The 18,588-nt window shown below is 40.1% G+C and overlaps 1 protein-coding gene across 1 annotated transcript in view; it reads right to left on the bottom strand.

Moving 5' to 3' along the window:
* LOC306761311 (unconventional myosin-XVIIIa-like) overlaps positions 1-17,380 on the bottom strand; it is a 61,221-nt gene extending 43,841 nt beyond the window's left edge. The window contains exons 1-19 of the mRNA XM_079247436.1: positions 17,273-17,380; positions 16,586-16,826; positions 16,404-16,429; positions 14,549-15,652; positions 12,802-12,891; positions 12,554-12,625; positions 12,003-12,029; positions 10,994-11,053; positions 9,403-9,490; positions 8,945-9,051; positions 8,680-8,856; positions 8,333-8,543; positions 8,100-8,242; positions 7,414-7,514; positions 7,197-7,260; positions 6,938-7,082; positions 4,389-4,559; positions 505-595; positions 1-193 (exon numbers count right to left, since the gene is read on the bottom strand). Of these exons, the coding sequence (XP_079103562.1) occupies positions 1-193; positions 505-595; positions 4,389-4,559; positions 6,938-7,082; positions 7,197-7,260; positions 7,414-7,514; positions 8,100-8,242; positions 8,333-8,543; positions 8,680-8,856; positions 8,945-9,051; positions 9,403-9,490; positions 10,994-11,053; positions 12,003-12,029; positions 12,554-12,625; positions 12,802-12,891; positions 14,549-15,652; positions 16,404-16,429; positions 16,586-16,622 (2,907 nt within the window). The 5' untranslated portion in view covers positions 16,623-16,826; positions 17,273-17,380. The remainder of the gene's footprint in view (positions 194-504; positions 596-4,388; positions 4,560-6,937; positions 7,083-7,196; positions 7,261-7,413; positions 7,515-8,099; positions 8,243-8,332; positions 8,544-8,679; positions 8,857-8,944; positions 9,052-9,402; positions 9,491-10,993; positions 11,054-12,002; positions 12,030-12,553; positions 12,626-12,801; positions 12,892-14,548; positions 15,653-16,403; positions 16,430-16,585; positions 16,827-17,272) is intronic.
* Between the last annotated feature and the right edge of the window lie 1,208 nt (positions 17,381-18,588).

Raw genomic sequence — 18,588 nt, 5'->3', positions numbered from 1 at the left:
CTCTTTGTATCTTTCCAATTCCTGAACAAAGGAACGTTGGTAGAAAAGGCTCTGGAGACGTTCCTGAGTGTAGTTGTGGCATAGGTCTTCAAAGGTTGTGCCGCACTCACGCTTAGCAAGCCTGGGGTTTTGAAAGCCTGGTGTGTCCACAATGAGTAGAGAGCACAAGGAGTGCTGGCTGGATTTCAAGGCCCTTAAGGACACAAGGGGAAAAAAAAGCATTCCCATATAGATGATATAGATGTGAAGAATAGTATTGAAATATTTTGAGACACCTTTTATTGATTGCCATCACTGCATAAGCCTGAGCTTTAACCTTAGCGCTCTCCAGTACAACATTAACTTCAGCCTTACTTAACATAATCCTACTTCTCTTACATAACCTGTCAAAACCATAGTGACTAAATAGACCCTCATACTCCTAAAATACCAATCAAATGCACTGATTTCAAGCTGCTATGATTTAAAACACATAGAAAGTTTTTAAAAAAATTTGATACTAACCGGTTTATTAAAGAAATGACAATTGTGAAGAGCTCAGAGTAAATCCCAGATGCCATGGCCTCTAAGCACTCCATTGCTGTAGCTTTGGATCCTGTAGCCAGAAAGAATAAATTACTTGACTGTCATTTCTAAATATATCAACTGTCAAATAATACCAGTACTAGTCGAATTAAAAAATGGCACTGTCAAACTAAAAATTACTGATCCAGCATTTGCTCCTGAAACTAAGTGCAGTGGCATCATGCGTTAGAATATGATATCCATAAGGTATTCAACCTAGGTCTGTAATTGTCTCTGCAGAGCACTGTCTTTTAGCACTCAGATGATGTGGAAGTGGTCCGTCTGTCTGTCTGTCTGACCATCCAGACACTTTATTAATCCCATAAAGGAAATTACAGCGGTGCTCAAATAGACATAAATTATGTATAGATATAGTATATAAGAAAAATGTAAACACATAATAAACTCAGTAAATACAATAAATAAAAGAGCAGAGCAAAACACAAAAAAAAAACAGACAATATGATGAGCTCCTATCACACACGGGGTAGTTATTGAACAGTTATTGTAAACAGAAGGAATGATTTCTTGAACCTCTTTCTTTATAACAGCAGTGCTGCAACAGCCTGAGAAAGAGCACCTGTTACAGCTGCCCCCAATTGCCCATCAACCCATTTCATTCAGCATGGAAACCATCATCTGGCCTCCCCCTGGCTGGGATTGGTTCCTCCACATCACGTCGGCATCTCTGAGTGACTGACCTCGGCTCCAATGAGGATTCGACACCTCTCCGATCCAAGATAAAAGGGCGCCAAGTTCTTCATTCAGTGGCAGCTGTGTGGTGGCTACAGATTGCCCTCTCTAAGACTGGTCCTTTTTTGGTGGTTAGTTTTGAAGAGCCTTTACGGCCTAGTCTGCAGTATTGTTGGCTTTTGTGTAGCCTTTGGGCTTAGCCATTTGTTTTGCTGTTTGGATTGTTTGGTGTGACTTGGGTAGTTAATGGTACTTGATTGTCTTTGTGCTTTTTGAAATAGTTCTGTTTTGTATTTGTAAGCGGCACCACTTGCCTTCTCATGCCTGTATTGTTTTTTTTTCTCTTTATGGGATAATAAAATTTCCCAAAACTTACTTTCAGTCTGGCACATTTGTTTTATGTTGCGGCTCTTACCCCTAGACCACTGGGTCGTAACAGCACCGCTGCCCCTTTAGTTTACAGTAACGCATGGGATGAGTTGTCCATGATGGTGACCTATTTGTTCAGAGACTTCTGGTCTCCGAATGTCTCTGGGTTCTGTCTACTGGTCTTCCGGTGGATCAGTTTATCGATCCTGCTGGCATCCCTGGAGCTGATGCTGCTCCTCAAGCACACTACAGAATACATGACAGCAATGGCCACCACAGAACATCTCCAGCAGTTGGTTGCATGCATTTAACCCTCTGGGGACCAAGGGTATTTTAGAGAAATAAAGCTGACTTTTTTTTTTTGTTTAAATGCTAATAAACACCACCTTTCAATGCCCCATAATGTCCTATGCCTTGGTTTTTTGTTTTTTTTTTTGGGGGGGGGGGGGGGGGGGGGGTTTAATTGAAATATCATAAACTGCTATGTAAATGAGGCTCCTTTGCTTGAAATAAAGAGTATTATAATTTCAAAGCATGACTAAAGGTACTGAAGGGGACTGAAGCACCGCAGCTTTCCGAAATCACTGTCAGCTGCACACATTGTATCTGTTACCAAGCTATACATCTGTAAAAGCTGTTGTTTTCATAATTTATCGTCCTTTAGAAGGCAGCTATCCGACTGCTAATGACACCGATGCACAGTGATTGACACTGTTTGGAGGAGTTTCCTGAGGCATCATCGGCTCTGATTGGACAAACACGTGTCATGCGCCAAAGACAAAGGCTCTGATTGGAACACCTATTTTGACACAACACTGTATCACTTTTGAATGGGCTACAGTGATGCCGGAACTACCGTCTGAAAGCCCGGAGTCTCCCGATTAAGAGGGGGGGGGAAAGTAAGTTTCTATCTTTTATGGTTCGACAGCTATGCTCGATTAAACACAACATGGTCCCTGGCATCGCCGATGATGCCGGCGTCCCCAGAGTGTCAAGGGATCTGAGCTTCCTTGCTGTACAAGTGCACATCCAAGTATTTGCAGCTGCTCCCAAACTCAACCTCCTCACACAGTATTCTAGTGGGGTATTAAGCAGGTTTCTTCCTCCTAAAGCCTAATCTTCTCTGTTTTGCTCACTTTCAGAAGGAGGTGCTTCCTGCCACTCCAGTTCACAAAGTTGCTCACAAGCTCTCTCTATTCTTCCTCCTGTCCATCTCTGATAAATCCAACTACAGAGTATTTCTGCAGCTGGTACATGGGATGTATTTAAAATCAGATCTGTACAGGGTATACAGGAATGGTGACAGGACCGTCCCCTAAGGTGCTCATGTGTCACTGACCACCACATCAAACAGGATGTTTCCCAGCCGAACAAACTGAGGTCTGTCTGTAAGATGGTCAGTGATCCGGGAGACGGTGGACGTGGTAACAACGCCCCGTAGCAGCTTCCCACTCAGTAAAGACGGCTGGATGGAAGTGAAGGCACCGGAAAAATCAAACAACATGAATCTCACACTGCCTTCACTTCCATCCAGATGTGAGTGAGGATGCTGCACAATATGTAGCTGATTCGTAAACTGCATGGATTCCAGCTGTGGCCTCAGATGTGCCAGGACCAGGCTCTCCAACACCTTCACAATGTGTGAAATCAGAGCAACTGGTCTGATGTCTCAGGGGCCATATGGGAAAGCTTTTTTAGGGAACGGTACCCTCTCCTGCATTAAGATATGATGCAGGCAGACAGAAAGCTGGGAAGCACAAGACTAGAGGATTCTGGGATTAATCCCATTTGGTCCAGTAACCTTGTGCAAGTGGAGTCTCACCAGCTGTGTCACAATCATGGGTTTGGGTGAATGTTGTGTGAAAGGTGGGAGCTTGTAGAGTTGTGGATGGGGAGTGTGACAGTGACGGAGTTGTTGTGGGGTGGGATTGGAGGAGGGATGCTGAAGGCTGTGTTGTGCTGGGGGGCTGGTGGGTAAAGTTGAGTGTGATGAGATAGCTGAGGAAGTGTGAATGCAGTGTGTGTGTGTGTGTGTGTGTGTGTGTGTGTGTGTGTGTGTGTGTGTGTGTGTGTGTGTGTGTGTGTGTGTGTGTGTGTGTGTGAGAAACACATTGGTTCTCATTGGCTCCATCCAGGCTGCTATCCTGAACAGAGTTAGCAAACAGTGCCAACTCTGTGCCAATTGGCAACTGCCACTTGTTAAGCTCACTTCATTCATTCCACTATCACAGAGAATAGTGAGTTTCTGTCAAGGTGGGAGGACGTTTTAAAGCATGCACACACATATCGGACAGCGGGTTTATGTGTGAGTGGAGATACAGGGAAGGTGAGGCCGAGGTCATTCCTGTCTATCCCTGCTGTGATACACTTTTAACTGTATCCTCATGCCCTTCAAAATCTGTTGCAGCCCTGATGGAAGTCAGAGGACCTGCACATGTGAAAAATCAATGTGAGGCAATTATGATTTCAAGGACAATGAATGAAGAAGGGATCCAAAATTGCTTGTCCCGACAGTGTGTGTGCACTCATCTGTCAATAGCCATTGTAAAGCTGGAGTATTCATTACTAAGATAAGCTTTACTTTCTCTCGTGCATGCAATTTCCCTGAGGTGATGAGCAGACACATATCCATGTGCAGGTGTGTGAGGAAACAGCGTGAGAGTGACAAAAGGGGGGGGAGGAAAAAAAAGCAAGGTGGGGGGGGGCTTGGAGGAGAAGAAAAAAAAAAAAAAGAATACTGGTAAATGTGGTTGGTAGAGTACCTGCATCTGCTGTGCCATTTTCGTCAGAAGCCTGGCGGATGGTGCTGGTTCTGGGCAGGGTGCCCTTGGCCTGATGCTTGAAGATGGAGGAGGAAAGCTCTTCCAGTGTGCAGCCCAGCAGGTAGGCTGCCTTCTGGGCCCACTCATGACGTGCAAATTGTTTCCTGCCAGCTGAGATACGTGCATAAAAACGTCCATTAGACCCTTTGCCAACAATTTCCACTTACATTTTGACAATTGTGTCTGGGCGTGTATTTAGTCAGCTGATATGGGTGCAGCTGATTTATGAAAAGCTTAATAATCAAAATTTACACACATTACTTTTAACTATTAGTGGGCCATAACCACAATGGGAAAAAATTGTATTACACTGAAAATACCTCCACGAGACTAAAGGCAACACTATTAACATTATGAAATGATCACCCTGAAAACTTCTTCTGGAAAACACAAAGCTCTTTTTGATTTAGTAGAAGATAGATGGAACTATGAAAACTTCAGTTTTAATCTGCCATGACTTGGTATCTTTTAAGATTCAAGGGAGAAAAAAAAGGATTTAACAAAGAGAGTGGTTGGCTGTTTCAATTTTGTCAGCGCTGCAGAAATCCTTAAAACGCCTCATAATGATAGGCAGGATTGTTGGAAAGACATTTTGACTGCTATGACTATTTAAATCCCCCACAACACTTAATTATCAACTGGTTTTGCATGGATGTTACGACTGATTCAAACAAGCAGTGATTAAATTGATTTTGAAATTCATCATCAGTTCTTATTAATTATATATATTTATATTAATTATACATTAATTATACATTAATGTATAAGATACAAGAGAGTACAGAGGACTCAATTTTAGAGGCCCCCTTTAATTTGTTGTGGGAGGGTTCAGAGACCATTGCTGCCCTCTTGTGTCAAACAACAAATCGTCATGACCAGCTACTATCTTTTAATTCACTATTAAATATTGTATGTGAGAGCCAAACTCAGCCAAGGCTGCAAATGTGTCTTTTTAATGGTTCGGAGTTCTTTTATGAATAACTGTAACAATCTCATGTAGAAAACATCAAACTGTCAGAAATGTGTTAACCCTTGGTCTATTACTCCCACATGACTATACACTGCTTAGTCAGAAGATTTACTATGTTTAACAAGAAGAAAAGAGTACCAAGTTCAAAAGTTACCCACTAATTTGCAGATCATAATGATGCTGTTTAGAGTCTGTATTCCCAATGACAGACAATATCATTGCTGAAATGTTTTCAGATTATTCCCAGATGGTGTTATGCTGCCATCAGAAAGATTGGTAGCCAGCTGGAGGGGATCGCTGACAATAATTTGGCGAGCTATTCTGCATAAACGACTGTGGAGACAGAGTGAAAAGGGGAGGAATGTATCGAACACCACAAAATGCAGTACTGCTCTACACTCCTTGAGGTTTCTCCATTGTTTATCATTCTGGTACTCCAAATATATTTAGCAATACAGATGCACTGCATTGACAAGCAGAACATAGTATACGAGAACAAGTAACTAAGACTTCTCTTGAAATTAACATTAAAAGAAGGTATTAAACAGACTTGTTTTCTGTTTGGGCATGATAATTCCAATTTTTAAAGCATCTGAGCTTTGATACTAAGGATGACAATATGAAACACTTCCCTGCAACAAACTAAGCCTTTCCAGATGTCAGATCTCTCACTTCAAGATTAAAGTTAATTGCCAACGTGAGGGAGAGCTATTTCTTCAAAGAGAAGACCTCTGTCTTCTTTAAAGTTTTATATGCAAGCAGTTTCAGGCAGAAATTAATCATTGTATTTATGATCACAGAGTTTCCCATTACATCTATGACGCATCCTTACGACAAGATAGATGTTTGCATTCCAGCGCTGTCACAGTGATTCTGAACAATCACTTTAGTTTGCCCGCAGTTTCAGTATCTCTTGCACAAACAGGAGCTTGTGTATTCTCTTTGCTCATTGGTGGAGAATGGTGATGTAAATATGATAGAGGGGTTAGTTTTAGTTCAAGAATTTAAAAAATGTGCCACTCCAGGCAAGCTTGTAGAAGCCGGATGTATCTAATCAAAGAAATGTTAAATGATGTCATCTGATTTCCATATGCAAGGGCTTTCCGTTCTTAAGCAACTATTCTCTAATGGCCAAATTTTTTTTTTTTTTTTTTTTAAAGAGCTGTATACCAGAGCAGCTCAGTGTAACGACCTGTACACTGCGCAACATCTTTTTAAGTGCAGATGCATAATTCAGTTAACTGGATTACATCTGTCTTGCATCACATCGACGAGGCTTTCATAATGCAGACTTGACATCTGTCAGAGCCTGTAAAGTGTTGCCTCAAAAAAAGAAAAGAAGATTCGGGCGAACAATGTCAGCTTTTGTCATTTTATAAGTAATACAAGTCCACAATGATTTGTCCTACTGTGCATCCTTTTATGAATGACATTATCAACAAAAATAAATGATGCAGCTGCAAACTGGGAAACCATTCTGCAGGTTTAAAAAAAAAAAACAAAATAAAAAACATCTTACTTTTGGTAGCTCCTGCAGCCCCGAGGTGGTAGATGGCCCCAAGAACGAGCCAGAGGGCTTTTTGCTCATCACTGCTGATGCCCAGGACCTTCATGGCTGCTTGCAGCTTGGAAAACTGCTGAGAGGCACGCTGTTTATCCTCTGCCTAGAAGATTTATATTATAAGGACTTCAACTTTATAACAGTTTAAAAAAAAAAGCATAGTTTTTGTTAATTTGGCTATATAAAAAAGAGGCCATCTTACATTTACAGTACTTACCTTAAGCTGTGGAATGATTCCAAATGAATTGTTGTCAGCAAAATGGTTGAGGTGCAGCTCAGTTCTGAGTATGCAAAGACAGCAAGGCAGAAGACATCACTGTCTATGCTATGGCAGCATGGCCATTACAATGACATACAGTGTATCTATGTAATAAATCTAGTGTAGAACAGAAGTGTAATGTGAATTTAATTGGCAAGAAAGAATCAACGCTGACCTAAGAGAGCTATCTACTCCCGCCATCAGGTAGTAAAAGACATTAAAAGTGGACTCGCCCTCTGGTCGTCTTGCCACCCTCATCTTTTCCAGAAGCATGGTCTGTGAGGCCACATTGAAATAAAATGTTAAAACTACGGAAAAACTGCTTTTCGTTTACTCAAGCAAATCAAAGGCCTTGAAGGTGAAATTCTTTCATCACAATTTGTCTGAGATTAAAACAGGAATATGAAAAGGAAAACGTTATATATGGTGGCCCTGAAGCAGGAAAAGAAAAACACAGTAATAAAGGAAAAAAATACAACTGCATTTCAGAAAGCACAAGAAAAAAAAACATTTCACAAAATGTGACAAGAAGACAAAAAAACTATATGCCCACCGATTTCTCATTTTATCTTTTGGAATTTTGCTTTTTCATTTCTGCTTTTCTTTTCTGTTTAATAAAATGGCTTGTTCCTATTTATCTGTTTCATACATTTCTCTTGTTTTCTTATACATTTGTCATATGTAATGAAAAAGGCTTTTATCTTCTCCGATTATTTATTTTATATAGATGAATATTTTATCTCGGCTGGAATCCTGTTTGCTTTTCCTGTTTTGGTTTTATTTGTTTTGTCTTGTTTTGTTTTGCACTTCAAAGCCTCTGTAAATTTTGCAACTACAGTTACAATATGTGTTCATCTGTACCTGAATAGAAGCCGACGTCACCAGTCCTGCCTGGTCAAAGTCCAGGGAAACGATGTGGGAGAAGCGGCTTGCATTCCCATTCATACAGGTGGAGGCATTCCCAAAAGCCTCCAAAACTGAATAGACCGCCTGCCATTTCTCTGCTACAAGAGACCAAAGTAAGATACTGCGATTAGAGAAATTAATGGAGGAAAAACATTATTTATTAAGTGCAATTTTGTTTTTCAACCTACAGGAAAAGGTTTTATTGGTGCTCCCAGCAATTGTAAACAGATACTGGATTATATGTTGACAGTTGGTGGTCTTGCCACTCCCACTCTTGCCAAGCAAGACTATTGACTGATCCTGACGAGTGGTCAGGAGGTTTCGATATGCAGCCTGTGCCATGCTATAAATGTGAGGGGCAGTGTCCTCTCTCTTGCAACCCTTGAACATTTGCATCACCTGTAAAGGAAGCAAAGGGACAGTGAAGGAGAGGAGATCAAAACGCTCACGTTGTAAACAAATGTTCACTCTACCTGCATGCTTATATAAGCCAATCCATGAGAAATACTTATTCTATGTACAAGCTGCTGCCTACCTTTTCAGAATACATGGATGGGGCACTAATTGGGTTAATGACCACCATGTTGGTACCAGCGTGGGTGTGCACCAGGTTACTGCCGTAGCGCTGCCGCAGGGAATGCATCACGCTCGACTCATTCAAATACTGCAGAGAGGCCAGGTCCTCCACTCGGTCAAACAACGGAGGGTTTGCCTGGAGTTCAAAGGCAGAGGAGGGTCACATACTCACCTGCTGTCATACATAATGCATGAGATTCAGAGTTGATTTGATGATTAAATACCTTCTCTACATCATCTTCGTCCACATCCAATAAAGATCCATCACTCTCCAGGCGGATTTTCACCTTCCCCTCTGGCAGACTGCCTGTCTCTGTCTTCAGGAGAGTTGCTGCATCACCACAAAGCATGAAATTAATTTACAAAAGCTTCATTTTACCTTACATGCCTGATAACATGGGTCAGGCGTATCTCTTTTAATAATGTCTGAAATTTATTTAAACCTTCATTCATTCAGAGTGGAAGGCATGCTTCATCTATATGCATGTTGCCTTAAGTAAGCAGTCCGTTTGAGAGTTAACCTCCAACATAAACACTTGTAAAAGTTTTTTTTTTTTTCTTTTGTACAGTATGCTTTAAGATTAGATAAATAAATAAATAGAATATCCAGGCACTGGCAGGAGGGAAAGTAGATTTTTTATTATGTCTTCTGACTGATGATAGACACAGAAGTTATACTAACCCAAGGAAAATCCATCTTTGTGGACGAGCCATACTTTTTCTGTGTTATACCAGGCTTTCTCTGCTCTTATCTCCTCCTCAGTCTTTCCCTGTTAGAAAAGGTAAACAATCAGAAAAAGAATAGCTTTAAAAATCAAAATATAAAAAAAAGGATTCAGCAACTAAAATTCACTAAGAGCAGTTATTCCTGAAAAGGGCGGAGGGCTTTTAACTGTGCGAAACTATCGGTACTCTTTAAAAGACAGGTTTGTTTTTATATTTCACCTGACTTATATCAATTACACCAGCAGCCCTCTGAGAAATAACTAAGCTTTACATGATTCCCTTTTTGATGCTCCTTTAAAGCACTCTCAGTGTTTACTGAACTCACTCTGGATGCATTTAATAGATTTACAATAAAGTCATCACTGGCAAAGTGACAAAAAGCTTCTTCTCATCACAGACCAGTACATCATGCAGAAAGAATGTCTGTTGTCACTAATAGGGGGAAAAAAAACAAACATACTGTCCAATCAAACCAAAGCAAGCCAAGTGTCCAGAGAGATTCATGCAGAAAAACACAATTTAAATTTAAAAAAAAAAAAAAAAAATGCAATCAAGTTTCCACAATGAGCATTTTTGTTTGGAGGGACATACTAAAGTTCCCATGAAATCAAAACATAATGTTTCATGCCAGTGCAGCTGATCCATAAGGGATGTCTGGTCAAATTATAGAAAATGTATCTAGATTATCTAAAAGCAAAAAGTAATTTAATGAAAGTTCCAACCAATGAATCCGGACTGAGTAGGGTAGTAGAAAAACTCCAAGAGGCAAAGCTACGGGGTCATTCCTACACTACAAAAACTGCCTATTCGACCAAGTCTTATCATCTTTTTATCAGTCAAAAAGTCTTGTTTTGACACTCATTTACTTGGCAAGAGCAGAATGTACAAGATTATACATCTTGTTTTTAGAATATATGTCTTAACTGAGTCTTAAAATAGATTATTTAACATGCCTATTAAGTTAAAAGATCTCACTGAGACACTGTTTTAGATCATATTGTATCTATTACTCCCAATTTCAGTTCCAAAATCGTTTTTCCATAACTCCCATGACACACATATTTCCAGACTTTTTTAAAGGCTATTTACAGAAATAATCAAACTAAGAAAAAAAAATCTTTTTTTAATGATAATTTCTCTAAAAGTGAGAAAAAAAACAACACTAAAAGAAGCGCTGACATGCTGGTTTTGAGGGCTTTTCACTTCATATGAATGTTTCACAATTTGTCTTAAGATATTTCTCATTTGTCTAAAGTCTATATGTGGTTTCTCATTATAGGAAATCTTACCAAGTCTAATTTTCTTTGACTGCACTGGCAGATTACTTCACTTGATTATTGTCTGAATTGCTTCTCAATTTAAGTGTTTTTTTCTCACCTAAAATAAGCTAGTTCATTTCTGCAGGGTGGAATTGTAGGAGATAAGACTACCATACTAACTACTACCACAGTTACTAGTTTGTTACACACTCACACCACAATAGTTCTCGTTCTGAAGGTTAAGGGGGTGCAGTCAGAATAAACAACCAGCCATGACCATGCTCAAACCTTAGCTGCAGCCAAGTGTGCTGCCTGAAGGATAGCCACTGGGTCCTCAACAAGCTTGGACTGGAGAAGGAGGGGATCACAATCAGCATGTTGAGTGGTTTAAAACAAGACCTGATAATCAATCATTGCTGTGTGTTCAAATAGACAATTTAAATATTTCTGCATTTACTAGAGAAAAAGGTACAAATATTGTTAATGAGAAGAAAACATTAGATAACACTGCAACAGTGTGTCAGTAACCCAGCAGTGCATTGGAAAGCCATACAACTTTACAAGAATGAATCACTCACTCAAGAAATTCAGCATACCATTATTGAGCAGATATTAGAAGGAACATGGAGTTACTATATCAGTGTCTGAGGGGACCAAAATGATTTATTATGTCAAGAGTCATCCTTATAACAACACCTAAAAACTGCAAGTTATAAATTTCAGACTAGATTCTACAAGTTAAAGTAAAACTAAAAAAAAAAAAAAGTAATTCATTATAGTGTTAGAAAGAAGATAAAGCAACTGCATAAATGTAATATTGCAACAAGATACTGTACATTTAAAAACCTATACGCATGCAGTCCCATCTCAGAGAACTTTACTTCACAGACACACACTTCATCATACAAAAAAGTTTAAGTGCAACAATGTTTAAAAACTATTTACTGCCACATAAAATCTATATATGGACTGTATATGTCAGTGTAAGACTTAAAAGCAAAGTGCTTTCATACAGGTGTAGGATACAATCAATATTCAGTGCAGCACGGCAAATATTAACCTAGCTAAGGCTTTCTAAAACTTGGTCAAGAACCCCTGACTGGCCGAACTTTTGCAACCATTGGTTCATTTCACATAAGGACATTCCTGGCCCCCAGTTGAACCCAAAAAGCAGTGTGGGGTCAAACACAAGTAGACAGCCACAGACAAAGAAGGTCAGAGAGGAGTCAGTAAAGGAGAGCATGCTTAGATTGCAGCACTCTAAAGCCAAGGGAGTCCACAGTGGTGCAGGATGTACCTGAGAGCATTTGTGGCCTCTGGCACTCTAGTCATGCAAACAGCATAAAGGACAGCAGTAGGTCAGGATCCAATGACCCACAGAAATGCAAAGACAGAGGCATGAGTTACAACAAGAGCACTTTGGAGCAGAGACAAAGTCTAAACAGAAGGGCTGCAGACCTAGAAACAGCTGATAACTGCACAAAATAATCAAATAATACCAGAGTACATCATCATACTGCAGTCCCCTTAGTGGAGGTGCTACAAACATACAGTAATTAGACAACAAAATATATGCAAAGAAGGAATGAGCCAAGGATGTTCAGCCAAAACTCATTAGAAAAAGCATTCATGCTGATTTCTCTTCTAAAACAAAAACAAGTTTCAGGCTAAACTTCAGGTTTGACACTGGGTGGCCAATAATGCAGGAGATTCCTATAATTAAATACACTTGAGATGATTTTTAAACACATTTCCAACTAGAAAAGTAAGCAAGCAATTGACTCAAGCTGGTCACAGGGTAAAGCATGGCCCATGCTTGCCGAAAAACCTGAGGCAGATATCATTTACATTATTTGCATCTAGAGAGAAGATCTTCCTCACACGCCTGTAGTCTTCTTCAGAGGGGATCAACCCTGGAGCCTATGGTTGGATAACATGGATTTTGAGATCAATGAACCAAAATTAACCTCTATGACTGTGCACTTAAGGGAAATTGAAAACTAAGTGGGCAGAGACATTTTCCTTAATAAAAACCTTTTGTGATTTGAATGCGAGAAGCCCACACTGTGTACATTCGATGGATGATGAACACACACCTGTTCCTTCAGTGCAGAGTGGACATGGGGCAATTCAACAGAAGAGGTTTTGTCATTGGACACCACAGGGGGAAAAGATGTCTCCTTTACCTTACATAATTTATGTAAATATGCACAAAAACAAACAAACAAACATGGCAGACAGAGATGGAATTATTATGACCAGACGGTGATGAAGATGACAGTAACATTCATGTCTGATGTCTCATTTCTTTTAACTATATATTATCTTTTCCACGTTTAAAGCCACTAAAAACAAATGCTGTTTTCAAGTTAATTTACTGGAGGTAGTGAATAAAGTATTATTTTATTTTTATAAATCTGATCAACACTTCTTCCTTCAGGAATTTTTTAGCCATTTACAGTTATTTATACCACCGCTTTCACTCATTCACCAAATATTGTTACCAAACCAACTCAGCCCACCATGCATCAAAAACATTTTCTTCACTTTATTACAGCTATAGAGGTTCTTTTTTTTCCATTTCAAACAAACATAACGTTCTTGTCATTCATTAATGTTTAGCTGCTCCTGATTGGACATTACTGTCAAATTAAACTATCTAATTGGTTAGAAAATTTTTGGTTAACTATCTTTTCCTTATTACAAAGAATTCTTCATTTACTGCATACGGTTTCAAAATAAAGACTGGATTTCTGAAATTTCTGAAAGTGCTGGATAGCATATAAATTACTGGAAAGCACCTGTAGATTTATCCTACAGAGTTACACACTACCGTCACTGAGAATCTGTTGACAGTGTATATGATAGACCTTGGGGGAGCCAGCCATCTAGCAGAATTTTAGGATTTAAGAACTTGAAAGACAAAAGAAAAAAAACAAAAAAAAAAACAAGCCATACCTTTCCTTGCCTTCGTATCTAGAAACTAAATATCTCCATACAGCATTTAACATCATACACATTAGTTATGAATTAAAAAGTAAAAATGAAATTTGTAATTAAAATGCCAGCTACATATCTCCAAAATCAAATCCCTGCTTCCATGGTCAAGAAACCAAAATGCATTTAAAAAAATGCATAAAATCACAAACATCTACAGAAACGTTAAGATTTGTATGTCCTTATGCATACATACTTATTATTTAGAAGATTACCTCAATGTAAACTATCTGTGTGAATCAGCTCCAAGGGTGACATAAGACAAACTGAGCGCTTTCTTGTTCTAGGAATGAATATCAAACAGACAAATGCCACTAACTGCTTCAGCTTGAGTGGTAATTATAAGGCCTGAACATGAGTTTTGTTCCTAAAAAAAAAAACCAAAAAGTCCTTAAGGCCCTTGCCTCAGTAGTCCACAGCCAAGCTTCAAGTTTTCTTAAAGAAAATGACAGTAATGAGTCACACCTCAGTGCTTAGATAGTTTCTACTGACCATACTACCAGGCTCCAGGCAATGAGCACACACTTATTCCCACTGATGAAGCCCAATCATCGCACATGCACCCTGCCCCTTTTCACTTTCTCAGTGAGGTGTTAATAAAAAACGCTTTTCATTGGAAGTAAAGATCCATTTGTTCTTGAGGAAAATGTATTTAATTGTGTTAATAAGGATTAGATGTAACTATATTATAGTGCTGGAACAAAGAGATATTTAAAGAGATTTGATCAAGTTGGAAGTTAGACAGTACTACATGTATATGAGTAGTGATTTGGGTTTTTATTAGAAGGCATGCTCCATGGAGAAGGGAAGGGAGACACATGCACTTTTTTTTTTTTTACTCTGTACCTCTGGTTTCTTTACAGCAAGTGGACGAGGCTTTGGGATGAATCCTGTAGGAGGAGCTAGTGGATCTGTCTTTGTGACAGGGATAAATCCTGGAGGTCTTGTCAAGGGATTCTGCTTTGGGGGAACAGGGCTAGATTTTTTGGCAGGGATAAAACCAGGTGGAGGTGTCATTGGATTCTGTTTGGGATTAGGGATGAAACCAGCAGGTTGGGCCAAAGGATCCGGTTTGGATGGAGGGATGAACCCAGCTGGAGGAGCCAGAGGGTCGACTTTGGATGGAACGATGAACCCAGCTGGAGGAGCCAGAGGGTCGGCTTTGGATGGAGCGATGAACCCAGCTGGAGGAGCCAGAGGGTCGGCTTTGGATGGAGGGATGAACCCAGCTGGAGGAGCCAGAGGGTCGACTTTGGATGGAGCGATGAACCCAGCTGGAGGAGCCAGAGGGTCGGCTTTGGATGGAGGGATGAACCCAGCTGGAGGAGCCAATGGGTTGGGTTTGGGTGGAGGGATGAACCCAACTGGAGGAGCCAATGGGTTGGGTTTGGGTGGAGGGATGAACCCAACTGGAGGGGTAAGGGGGTTATACTTTGCTGGCATGTGGTTTGGAGCTGTAGAAGTTATAGAAGTTGGCCCATTTCTTGACTCTTCTGTTTTTTCCACAGGAGGCATTTCAGCCTTGTTTTCCGCCTTCCCTTCCTCCTCCTTTTGCTTCACCTCATCATTCGTGTCTACTTTGCGATCCTGTGTGCGGATGCGAGGCCGGTGCACCTTGATTCTGCTTCTGCCCATTAGACTAGTCAGGCCCATGGATATATCATCATTGTCCTCATCGGCAGCTTTACCTTTCATCAGAATCGAGTCTGCAGCAGATGTCGAAGCTGTGGCCTGATTTTGGTCTGTCCCAGCAGGAACCACTCGCTTAACAACTCTCCTCACAACTTTCACCACCTTTTTACCAGTAGCGCTCCCTTCCTCCCCTGGAGTGTCTGGGCCTCCCATGGCAGCGGTACTATTGGACTCCTCAGCTGATGATGCAGTCGATTGTGGACCACTTGCTGTGTCTAGCACAGGTTTAGTGACTGCCTGCGGCTGACTATTATCAGGCTGGATACAAACGAAACAAGCTAATGTCAATTATTCTCATGTTTGTCACATACACGCTATCAAAAAGTTTAACAGCAGATTTTGAATGAATACCTTTCAAGAACTTTTTTTTTTTTTTCCAAAAATTGATTTTTAAAATCTTATACCCTTACTAAAGCGATGCAATGTTAAAAGTTCAAGTCCATTTTAACTTTGAAGCTTAAGAACAAACTAATTTTTGACATTTTAAATGCATATTCATATCCGATCCCATTGCTGAGTTCCATGCCATGTGAGAGTACACTACAACAAAGCACTGACAGCATGCAAATGTGGGTTTAAGAAATGTTCTTTGTACATGTCTTAAACCTGGACCATTTCAACTTAGCAATTAAATAAAAATACAGACTGCATTAATGAAATGAGAAAAGATCTCTACACACTTTAAAGTCCAATTCCACTCCAATATCAGTCTGTGTCAATAGGTATCTGACAGACTATTTTTAGATTCTATTTGTTGTAAAAGGACAAAGTGAACAATAAACACACACTGAGACAAACTGTCCAAAGAATAACACCTTCTTCAGCCCTGTGAGCCGTATTTGCCACCACCTATTCAAGTACTCAAAAGCTGATATCTCAACCACTTTAAGATAACTGACTCCATCTTTGGAAGCATCAACAAAATATTTCAGTCTCCCTTTCAGCACACAAAAACAGTTCACATCATTTGATTAACTGTCCAAACACATGCAGCTGAAAAAACACTTACATCTGGCTTGTTGTCAACTTTAACCTACAGAAGAGAGAGCAACATAAAAAAAAAAAAATCAAACCTCACAGTCAGACCAAAGCTCCTCTTGATTTGCAATAACTCACTTTGTATAAAAAAAAAAAAAAAATGATAAGCAACACAATGCAGAAATGAAACTCAGAACCAGACATCACTTCCCTTTTGTTCCCAGAAGGAAAAGCGTGATTTATACGCCATGGTTTCAGGCCAGAAGTCATGGATTTAAGCTTGATGACGTGGAGAATAAATGTATGGAATGATGGAAGAAAAACGAGAGGCAGTCGAAGAGGAGAGGATGGATTGTGCTGAGCGATGAAGAATGGAAATGAAAGGGTGAGCAGTGAGAGCTTGTTTTCTGCCCACAACAGGTCATACACCAACAGGGCAAAGGAAAATGAAGCGCTGAGGACAGAACACATGAAGAACAAGATTAAATGAAAGATTTGCTTTGGTAACAACTAAACTAGAAGAGCATGAGACAAAAAAAAAAAAATCTACATTTGCTCAGTTATATGCAAAACTGAGTTGTTACTTCAACAAAACACAGAACAACATTAAATCACCACAGAACACAGCAACTTGCAAAAATCTGTACTACTTCTGTCACAGCTTTTCAATATCTACACTAAAATTCAGCAGTACCACAGCAAGAATGAGCTACACAGCAACTATTTCACCATCTCTGGCCCTGCTTTCATCAGCGTCCACCCCTATAAATAGTTTGAGCAGCAAAGGAGGCCATTCTGAGACGCCATCAGAGCCCTAATGGAACTGCTAAGCAGAGCATGTACACCCTGGGCCGATCACACCATTCGCCACACAGTCAACCAGAGGCTCAAGCCCATTACCTCCTCTCTGGGCCTGGTTAACCTTCCAATCTTCACTCAGCCACTGGAGCAGTGCAGTCAGACCTAAGGTAGGGCAAGACCTAAGTCTGCTAGGAGCACAGACACTCATACCCCTGAGAGGGAGGGCAACCTCCAGGGAGGGGTTGGGGAAGGGAGGGGGGGGGGGGGGGGGGGGGGGGGGGGGGGTAATGTGAGAGGAATTGGGCTGGGGGATGGAAGAGGGACAGCTGCTGAAATACAGAGGGGCTATTAATAGAATCTGTACAACTACATCCATTGCCTCTGCCACGTCTCCATGCCACGTTCTTCTCCTGGTGACAGTGAGTTCAAAAACAAAGTCTTATTCATCAGGTGATAAACCAGCTGTCATATATCCATCAAGCAATATAATGACCATTTTTCATTTAAAGGAAACAAAAAATACACTGAAAGATTACCCAAAGCAACAACAACTGCCAAGTCAAATGGCAGCTTAAGCCTACAATCAACTAATTCACATGTCAAGATATATACACTAAAATAAAACTTTACTCAAATGCATATCGTTTATCTAAGGCCACACAATATCTTCAAATATTGAAGAGAATCATATTTGTCATTTTGCATTTCACACCACAAGAGGGAGCTACAAGCCAATGAACTGATTTCCTCACAGTGAGCTTTGAACTGGCACACTTCTGACCAGCATTCAAGATTGTTTTACTTCATTATAATCTTAATATAGGTGCTTAAAAACAACACTGTCGGCAAAAACATATCAAATGTATAAATGCGCATCTAGGTATTAAACATTTCAAACTGTCAAGTCCTGACAATCTGAGGAAGTTATTTTCTGAAGCCGTAATGTTGTAAAACCAGTTGGTTCAAAATGAAAACCGCTGGGGTAATGTAGCTGGAGGTAGGCGTTCAGCTCTCAATTCAGTGGAAAGCAGTCACTCAAAAATAACACAGAAATGCAGAAATTTGCTTAACTTGGAGGCACAATCCAATCATGCACATAGTTTTCCATTACACAAACTCAAAAACAGCAACGGTTATCAAAGCACCAATCAAATGACAGCAGCTGTGTATTTTAGCTAGGTCATCCAGTATCAGCAAAAGCAAAAGCATCTGAGAATTTTGCATTACTTTTTGTTGTAAAATTATATTTACTTAACAAAAACGGAAGCTTCCTGGAAAACTTGCAGCATAATTTCAGATATAAAGCTCAAGAGCTCACATGCTAACACTCAGTGAGATCAAGTCAAACATAAAGCCTTGCTGGGCTGTCTAGCCCAGACTGTTAATCCCTGGAGTCTGTTACTGGGACACAGCTA

This window comes from Telmatherina bonti (assembly GCF_933228915.1).
Source record: "Telmatherina bonti genome assembly, chromosome: 10".
In the NCBI taxonomy this organism is placed as follows: Eukaryota; Metazoa; Chordata; class Actinopteri; order Atheriniformes; family Telmatherinidae; genus Telmatherina; species Telmatherina bonti.
This window is presented reverse-complemented; position numbering and strand designations above follow the sequence as displayed.